The 9,499-nt window shown below is 36.2% G+C and overlaps 2 protein-coding genes across 2 annotated transcripts; one reads left to right on the top strand and one right to left on the bottom strand.

The window, feature by feature from the left end:
* Nucleotides 1–2,899: 2,899 nt before the first annotated feature.
* LOC134856969 (17-beta-hydroxysteroid dehydrogenase 14-like) lies at nucleotides 2,900–6,011 on the top strand. The gene is made up of 3 exons (XM_063873279.1): nucleotides 2,900–3,250; nucleotides 3,915–4,250; nucleotides 5,623–6,011. Exons 1-3 carry the CDS (start codon nucleotides 3,052–3,054, stop codon nucleotides 5,880–5,882), a joined length of 795 nt encoding a protein of 264 aa, XP_063729349.1. The 5' UTR covers nucleotides 2,900–3,051; the 3' UTR covers nucleotides 5,883–6,011.
* A 588-nt stretch (nucleotides 6,012–6,599) lies between these two features.
* Nucleotides 6,600–9,279, bottom strand: LOC134856968 (uncharacterized). The gene is made up of 2 exons (XM_063873278.1): nucleotides 8,369–9,279; nucleotides 6,600–7,466 (listed from the first exon to the last, which is right to left on the bottom strand). The coding sequence occupies exons 1-2, from the start codon at nucleotides 9,236–9,238 to the stop codon at nucleotides 6,699–6,701; spliced, it is 1,638 nt and encodes a 545-aa protein (XP_063729348.1). The 5' UTR covers nucleotides 9,239–9,279; the 3' UTR covers nucleotides 6,600–6,698.
* Nucleotides 9,280–9,499: the final 220 nt, after the last annotated feature.

Genomic DNA, 9,499 nt, shown 5'->3' with positions numbered 1-9,499 from the left:
CTGCACTAACAGCAAAATACACGGTAATAATTGGGCTACGTTGACCGGCTACTCATTGGAGGAACCTTTCGCCCCACAAAAATATTCGTTGATCAAATCTTGTGTAAATAATTTATCCAAAATCATCTATGCAATTTTTTTTTTGCCTTTTCTTTGAAGTAAAAGAAGGTTTTTCTTCCAAATTTTCATTTGTGATATCACTGGATTCCTTGTCCATTTTTCGCGTATGAGGGCTACACTTCTGACAAGTTGTAAATTTGGCAAAATCTCATATTAAATAATTATATATAAATATAAATATACGTTGGATTTACTCATGCCAAGAAGTTTTTCGATCTCCACAAAATTGTCAACAATGTGAGCAGCATCAATAAATGCTTGCTTTGCTTCATTTGAAATTTTGTTATTTTTTTTCTGGGGTATTTCAGATTTTCCAGTTTTCATTTGATTTGTTTGGAATTTGTTTTTTAGACTGCTGTTTTTTTTATTCGTTTTCGCTTTCTGTGGCGTGTTCAAACCAAAATATGTTGTGTTCAATTCGGTGTTATTTTGTCAGATAGTGCGTTGAAAAATTAGGTCAAAATTTAGGAGTTCAAACAAAAAAAGTGTAGGCAGAGAAAATCCGTTCATTTTGTATGGCCTAAAAAAGCCTATAAGAGCAACAAAAAAATAGCTGCGAGAAAAGGCTCGGATAATTTTGCATTTCACACTTTGTTAGATACATTTGCCACCTGCTTTACTCCCTTTTTAACAAGTTGAGTATGAAATGATTAATATTTCGGAAAAACTGAAGTGTTCTGAGAGTTTTCTAATTCGTCAAAAATAACTCTTTTTGCGTTACTTCTACATCAGTTAATTACCCTTCTGTTTCCGATCGCGTAGAGGAGAACTTGGAGCTGGACGTGGTTTGTTATGTAATTAACATAATATATTTGAACCTCGTATAAGATTGAGGAAAAAACACCGAAAGGAGCGGTCTCATTGCTGATATACGGCAGAAGCATCGCAAACTAGCGCAAAGTATGAGGTGGAAGCCACCGTCGAAGACAATAACTTGAAAAATCACAAGAATCTAAAAATTGAAAAAGTCATACGTTTGTCTTGCGTGATGTTCATTTTGAGAAAAAGTGTTCAGTAAACACATTCACCACCAATGGAAAAACATTTGTATTTTTTTTCCGGTCGGCAGCTGAGCCGTCAATATTCAGGTAGGTTTGAAAAACAATTTTTTTAGATATATGGTTTTGGAATTCGATTTTTGTAAGCCATATTAACTTGCAGCACAAAAAATATACATTTGCAATTTTTTTATGATTCTTTATGGGGCATTTCAGATTTTTCAGTTTTTATTTGAATTGTTTGGAATTTGTTTAAGTTAGTATAAAATTTGTTTCATTAGACTCCTGTTTTTTCGATTCGTTTTCGCTTTCTGTGGCGTGTTCGAATCAAAATATATTTTGTTCATTTCGGTGTTATTTTTCAGATATTGCGTTGAAAAATTATATCAAAATTCACGAGTTCAAAAAAAGTGTAGGCAGAGAAAAACCGTTCATTTTTATGGCCTAAAAACCTTAAAAGAGCAAAAAAAAGCTGCAAAAAATTAGGCTCGTTTAATTCTGCAATCACACTTTGTTAGATACATTTGCCACCTGCTTTACTCCCTTTTAATAACTTGAGGATGAAATTATTAATATTTCGGAAAAATTGAAGTGTTCTGAGAGTTTTCTAATTCATCAAAAATAAATCTATTTGCGTTACTTGTACATCAATTGATTACCCTTCTGTTTCCGATCGCGTGGAGGAGAACTTGATGCTGGACGTGGTTTGTTATGCTATTAACGTACTACATTTGAACCTCGTTTAAGATCGAGGAAATAACATGGAAAGGAGCGAAGCATCGCATCACCTGATATACAGCAGAAGCATCCCAAACTAGCGCAAAGTATAAGATGGAAGCCACTATCGAAGAAAATAGCTGGAAAAGTCACAAGAATCTAGAAATTGAAAAAGTCATGTTTGTCTTGCATGGTGTTCATTTTGAGAAAAAGTATTCAGTAAACACATTCACCACCAATGGAAAAACATTTGTAGTCTTTTCCGGTCGGCAGCTAAGCCGTCAATATTTAGTTAGGTTTGAAAAAATTTTCATTAACAAAAAACGAAAACCTTTTATGGATATATGGTTTTGAAATTCGAATTTTTTAAGCCACATTACTTCTAGCACAAAATAACACAACATAATTTAAGCGACGCAAAAGGAGACAAATAAGACGATATGACATCAGCCGAAAGCACTTAAGCAAAAAAGGAAACATGAAGTTATACAAAATCAGTGTTACAAAGATACAATTTATAGATAGATTTTCAGTTATGGCTGAAGTTTCTTGAATCACTGAGAGAACCATTGATGCGCCTCTGCTTAAAAATTACCTGCAATTTTTGGGTAATATTCGGGGTTGGTTAATGTTCCTCACTCTTGAGCAACGAACAGAGATCATGGTGGGCCTCGAACATCTTACCTTACGATTGTGAGGCGGACGTTATCACACCACTACTCCCATTGACATTGGAATTTTATTTCGAGGCTCAAAAGCACTCTCTTTGGAATAGCTTTACAGTGGCACAAGGGCATCGTCTAGGGGACAATAGTGTTACGGCAAACACTTTAGGTAATATTAGAAGGATGGCAATTATTCCGAAGGAAAAAAATTACATCAAGGTGAAAAAACATCAAATTAAAAGAAACTTCAGTCTTGTAATCATAATAGAGATGATTCATTAAAAGATGACCAAATTCACATTCTTGAAAACCATCAGCAGCGTATAACCTTAATTTCAAGTATTTGACAACCATCAATTTAAGTGCAGATAAGATTGCTGATCTTCAACTGCTATTTACTTATATATAATCTCAAAATTGTACTTCTAAGCATCATATTTGACAAGAACTCAAGATAACCTTAGCAAATACGAAAAAATAAGGTCAATGGTTGATCATATGACCCTTTCTCATTTGATCTCTTGTAGCCGATTAAACCAACTTCAAAAGAAATGATTGCAGCAATCGGAGCGAATAAAGTAGTTTTGGTAACCGGAAGTAGTTCTGGGTTCGGAGCGGCAACCGCAGTCAAATTTGTGGAGAAGGGAGCTCGGAAGGTCGTCATTACAGCCAGAGGGCTGGAGGGTCTCGAGGACACGAAACAGAGATGTCTGGAAGCTTCAGAAGATGCGGATGTTTTCATTGTTAAAGGTCAGTCAGTCAGCCACGTTCACTACTCTCGCAGCACAAATAAACTGCTCATCCAAACCCAATGATTGCACAATAATTTTTTACTGTATAGTTTTTCCTAAATTTTTAGAGAAGGGAAGCGGAGGAGCCATGTTAATCGTTTCATAGAATTTGTTGAGTTCGTAGAAATTTTGACGTACGCATAAATAATCGATTCATTTTCGGTTCACCAGCAGCCATCGCGTCAAATTTCGAAAAGAAATTTCGCGGTACAAAAAAATTCAAGTCATTTTTTCATTTGTTTTTCTATTAATTCATTCAAGTCAAAAATAGCTAGAAAGGGATTAATGTAAATTACATTCCATAATTAAGCAATCCAGGAAACTATTGATTTAAAAAGGCGCTGCACATGTCAGAATTTATTCAAAAACAAACCACATCAGACTAACAATTCTCAACGTTGAATTTATTTTTTTAAAGCTGAAATTGGGTAACATTATGTTCTTCTACCGCTTCGCAAACTTTTTGAGGCGAAATAGGAAAGCCGCACACATCTAAGTCTGTTTCACCCTTTTAAAGGGAGAGGTTAGCACGTATATTTTTTTAAAGAATGCAGACATGGAAGATATTTCGGTAACTTTTTTCTTGTTCAGGTGTATTTCTTATTTCACACTTTTGTTCTCAGGTGACTTGACTAAAACAGAGGACTGTGACAATTTGGTCAACAAAACGATTAATAAGTTCGGGAGAATCGACGTGCTTGTCAATAACGCAGGAGCGAATATCCTGGGCGGCCCCATAACTTCCCAAGACGTTGAGAAATATGACGTCATGTTTTCTATCAATGTTCGAGCCGTATACTATCTCACTTACCTGTGTATTCCCTATCTGCGTGCAACACGAGGCAACATTGTCAACATTTCCAGCATTGCTGGCTCTATACCTATTCAGAACTGCATTCTCTACTGCATGACGAAATCCGCCATTGAAATGTTCACTAAGTGCCTAGCCGCAGACGAAGGTAGTTCCGTCCGAAGTGCGGTCAAAAAGAAGACATGTCAAAAAGCAGACACGTCGTAAGCCAATCAGAGTCGAGAAAACATTAAATGAACGACATATTTTCTTTTCCCGATTCTGATTCGCTTACAATGTTTCTTAAAGCCCTGTCTACTTTTTGCTATACAACATTCTGTCCACAGTTCATTTTGCATCAATTGCATTCTGTATCGATTGAAGGTCAAAAAATTTTGCGTAGTTCTATAAGCATAATGCATTTGACACAATTAGGGAATTTTCCAGTAGAAAAAAATTTAGAAGACATGCTTTCGGTATGGAATCGAATTTATCGATTTTATTTCATGCTCAAAAACGAAGTTTATCACCGATCAATATTTCCAGTTTACATATTTATCTTTCTGGGCTTTTTTCAACTTCTTTGTCCACAATTAGCAGCATTTTTGTTCGAAGACAAACTCACGAGTTTGAATTTGAATGACCAGGTTAATAGATAAAAATTCGAACTAATTTAACCTTGGCAGCAGTTCGAAAAGTTTTACTGAACTTAAAGAGACCAAAAACAAATGACTGATATTTTTTTTGAAAATTTTTCAATTTGTGTTTCAAAGAAACCAATAAATTACCTTTACAGTTTTTGAATTTCAAGAATCTTTTATTATAACCACTTTTGATAAAACTAACCAATATGAGAAACTGGATCACAGGGTATTTTTAATCCGCTAGTAAAACTAAACTAAAGTCCACTTTTGAACGTATGGGTCAATCGCGGTTTTTCGCACCATTTGCATTTTTGCAATTGGAGAACAAAAACTTCTTTAAATAATTAACATATGAACTTCAACTTTACGCATGAATTTAATTTTATATATAAATTTAAAGGTCTCCTTAAAAAAGAACTCTTAAAGTCAAACCAAATTTGATCGTGATTAACTAGAAGAACTTTTAGGGAAAAACTACACGACCTAGATACGATACTTAATCATATCCCTAATTTAATCATTTCGTTCATTGACACTAATCATATCCAGAACTGGAGGTGAGTAAAATTAATCCTGCCTGCTATCGATTCATACACCTGCATTAAATGAGACCAATAGAGTCACAGACTCGACCCACACTGACTCACATTGACCCCCACCCATTACAGTGCTCGCTCGAAATACTACTGCATACTTCATTAACAAACAGAGATGGAATTTGTGCAGTTTCACGCTAACAATCTCACTTAAATTAAATAGTCCACGGAATGTATACCATGATTTACTACTTGACCCATGTCAACAGTAATTCTAATTGTTGGGAGTAATTGTCCTGACATACGCCCACTTTCAGCTCAAAATTTCAAAAACCATTTTAATCTTCGTCTCCATTTGTAGGTGTACATGGGGTGCGGGCTAACTGTGTTGCGCCCGGAGTTATTCTCAACGGGTTCCATCAGCGATTCGGCATGTCTGACGACGACGTCGAGGGTCTAAAGGAGCGGGTAAAAGTTAGTCATCCGGGAAACGGAGGGAGATTGGGCGAAAATGAAGATGTCTCCAAAGTTATTGTATTTCTGGCCAGCAATGAAGCTTCATTCGTCACAGGACAAATAAATCTGGTCGACGGAGGGTTCAGCTGCTACAATCCAATTTAAAAGTCTGACTTGATTGAAAAACGAATTGAAAAACGTCGGGGAAAACAAATAAATTTAAACTTAACTTCAATTTACAAATTGATCAATAATCTATTTCAAATTTATAATATATCTATATCAATGTTTTTACACACTTTTATTCAAATTATACACACTTTTATACAACTCCAATAATTAGGCTTGAAAAATGAATAAAACTTACTGAAATTTTACAAACACAAACTATCCACGGTACAAACCGATTGCAATACATGACAACGTCCAGGGACGGATCTAGGATTTTCTCCAGAGGGGGGATTTCCAAAAATTTCGCTGACTTTTTTTGTCGACCAATTTGATTTTCTGAGCTCTCCCTCAAAATTAGTATATGCTGGCTGAGCCTGCAATTTGAGCCTGAACAAATTTTAGGACATTCCCGAAAAAAAAATTAAACAAAAAAACCATCACGACCTATATAAGCTTCTGAACTATGTTCATGACTCTTGATCAACTAATCAAACACAGCCAGCAGGCAGTTAGACAAGTATCAATGAACTCGAGCACCACAAAAAGAGTGATTATTGCTTTTTTCATTCACTTGAGAAATTATATCAGTTTAAGCTAGTTAGTTAACAAATAAAAACAAAGTTTTCAAAAAAAAGTGATTACTAAAACAAAACTAAAATCACATTTCAGTTTGAAGAGCGGAACTTCAACTCCATTTTTATGTTTGATATTTCAAATTTGAGCTCAACTGATGACCCTGCAAGCTTCAACTTTGCCTTTGATTAGAAATTATTAAAAATCAAACAATCAAAAATTATCAAACAACTCCAATCAAGTAGTGCTGACTTCGACAAGTCCTTCGAAGAAACCTTTGACCTTCAGCAGTGAGCCTCCATTTGTCAAAAAGAAACAATGTCCGTCAAAAAAGGTCATCGTGATCACTGTTTCCGAGAAAGCCAACTGAGGGTTCTTGTAGATCTGAGGCTCACTGAAAGTCAGAACGTGACCAGGTTTCGAATTCTCTGGTTTCTTGACCTTTAACCTTATGACAGATTGGTCCATCGCTCTGCAAAAAATGAGTTCGAGTCTTCCCTCTCTTTCTATAAACAACATTTCGTCAACATCTCGACACCATTTGAGGGGAATTTCAGTTTTGATGTAATTCTCCGAGTTGAATTTCAATTGGTGAATTTCTAATTTCTGTGTTTCCCTTTTCCGGACATTTTCGTGGAACATCGCTACCACAAGTTGAACACAGTCGTACGGCTTCTCGTAGAGTGAAACTAGAGTTGTACTTTGATGTTCAACTGGCGAGTTGCACTTAATTGGAGGGTACAATTTGGGCGCGAACTTCATTTTCTTCTTTCCCGAACAGAGCGCTGTAATCCTTTTATCTTTTTTGACGAAAGCATGGCAATGTTGAACAGAAAGCACTTGAGGCTCCTTGTTGAATGTTTCGTACAAGTAAGCTGTGCCACTCCACAAACTAGAAGACGCGGCTGATAGAGTCGAGTATCGATCGGGTTCCACAATTACAACCACCCCTTCAGTGAACGCACTTAGTCCATACACTGCACCTTCAGGACAATCAACGGACACCTACATCAAAAACATAGCCAAACGAAGATTGGAAAAGAGTAATCAACGCAATGTACATAAAAACCCTTTCTTGAAAAAAAAAACTTTCGAATTTCTTTTCGCTTTTTTGCTAACATGAACCCAACTATAGACAACTGGATCAATAGGTTAAAGTTTTTATTCCGCTGGAAATCTAAAAATTAAACTCCACTTTCGAAACTAGAAAATCGTTCACGTTTTTTTGCGCTATTTCCACGTTCGTATTTGAGTGCTATTTAGTCTCTTTCAGCAGACGAATTGCAATTGAACAGCAAGACCTATATATATAAGAGTCTTCACTACGTTCATTACTTTTAAAAGTAAATTATTTCCAGTATACTTCCGTGCTCAAGAAACTTTTTTCTTTAAATAAACCAGTTTGGGCAATCGCCATCATTGATCTAATGCCCTTTTCAAATGACTCTTCACTAAGAAAAAAACTAGAACTTTAATTGAAAAAGTAGAAAAATACAACAAAGCTACACTTGTGTTACTCTCCTTTATGATTCAAATATCGAAGATTTAAGTAGATTTAACGGTTCTGCCGCCGATTTCATTGCAATGAAAAAACAATGAGTAAATTCTTACATTCAATACCACGCAAAAAAAATCAAAGATTATTTTCCTGTCCCAAACCTGTGATTTTCTACCAAAAGAAACTTACGCCAACATCGCTCGATTGAGTTGAAACTTTGCATACAGGGTTAGTACTCAATTCCAAACACATTGGTTTTTAAGCATAACCTTGGACAAAATCTAATTTGCCTAAAACAGAATCGCACATTTGTGAATCCCCTACTGTTGACAAAAACAAATTTTATTGTATCGCCGTCGGAGCGGAGCAGTAAGAGAGCTAATCTAAATTAAAATACTAAGTTAATGACCTTGCGACTCGAATGATCTCCGCTTGAAATCATCTCCATCTCGACTCTGTCGAAGTCTCCGTCGTTATTCTCCAAACAGAGCAAATTATTTGACGCTTTCATTCGCGGCTTGTCGTCATGTTTGTAGCTTCGAAACAGACTCACACTCAGATTTAGTGACTTCGAGCTTCGGAGAGAAAGAGAATCGAAGTCAGGCGAAAAGGGCTCATGTCGCAGCCAGTATTCAATCGACTCTTTGAACTTGGGCCCTAAAATTCCCCTGAGACTGGTTTCGATTTTACTTTTCGGTCTGCCTCCGCTCTTATTCAAATAAGGCACTGATAATTCAATCCCCGTTCTAAACAAGGATCCATTTTTACTCCTTTTTTCTATTGTCGATATAACTTGATCGCCTTTGAATCCCAGAAGCTTGTTTAACTCTTCTTGTTTGGCGTCAAGATTGACAATTTCATTCTGAATAACTTCTGCTTTTTGGCGCACATTAGTGAATGAATCTGCTATTAAGATCTCTCTGTTGCTTAGAGCACTGTCAAACTCCTGCAAAACTGTTTCGAAACATTGGCGAAGTAAATTTTTAATCTCCAGCTTTGTTCGAACTTGGTCCTCGTTGTTTGTACTTTCTACCGTTTCTGAGGCCATTTTGGCGGCTGCCTCCAAATTTACCCTGTCTCTTTTATTCTCACTCATTAGCCCTTCCAGTTTTTTCTTGGCATTTTCGGCCAAAATTTTGATGTCATACAGCGCGTGCTCCTTATGCGCAGGCACACAATCCACGCATAGTCTGGTTTGACACATTTCACAGTAGATTTTCTGGTAGAGTTTTCCGTGTTTTTTACAAACTCCGGCTTGACACCCACTTTTATCAACCATATCGGGTAACTTTTCCACATTTTTTTCCTTGGAGCAGTGTTTTGTCGTATAACAATCTACCTTCTACCTTATAACGTATAATCGTTAAATAATTCTAGAAAACACTGAAATTTCGTAAAAAAGGAAAACTTGCCACGTCTAGCAAAAAAAAAACTCATTTCGACAAAGTTTCTGCATGTTATTTATTTAATCTGATGAGAAAAAGGTCAGCACGTAACATCTATAATCTGTACCATCTGTGGAAAAAGTATAACGCGCACA

Source organism: Symsagittifera roscoffensis, chromosome 1 (assembly GCF_963678635.1).
Source record: "Symsagittifera roscoffensis chromosome 1, txSymRosc1.1, whole genome shotgun sequence".
Lineage (NCBI taxonomy): Eukaryota > Metazoa > Xenacoelomorpha > Acoela > Convolutidae > Symsagittifera > Symsagittifera roscoffensis.
This window is presented reverse-complemented; position numbering and strand designations above follow the sequence as displayed.

Bases quoted from the DNA above. Each gene is read 5' to 3' on its own strand.
- LOC134856969 (XM_063873279.1), top strand. From the start codon at position 3,052: ATGATTGCAGCAATCGGAGCGAATAAAGTAGTTTTGGTAACCGGAAGT. The intron at 3,251-3,914 runs GTCAGTCAGTCA...TTTTGTTCTCAG, and splicing joins GGATGTTTTCATTGTTAAAG to GTGACTTGACTAAAACAGAG. The intron at 4,251-5,622 runs GTAGTTCCGTCC...CTCCATTTGTAG, and splicing joins GTGCCTAGCCGCAGACGAAG to GTGTACATGGGGTGCGGGCT.
- LOC134856968 (XM_063873278.1), bottom strand. From the start codon at position 9,238: ATGGTTGATAAAAGTGGGTGTCAAGCCGGAGTTTGTAAAAAACACGGA. The intron at 7,467-8,368 runs GTCATTAACTTA...TTTTTGATGTAG, and splicing joins GAGATCATTCGAGTCGCAAG to GTGTCCGTTGATTGTCCTGA.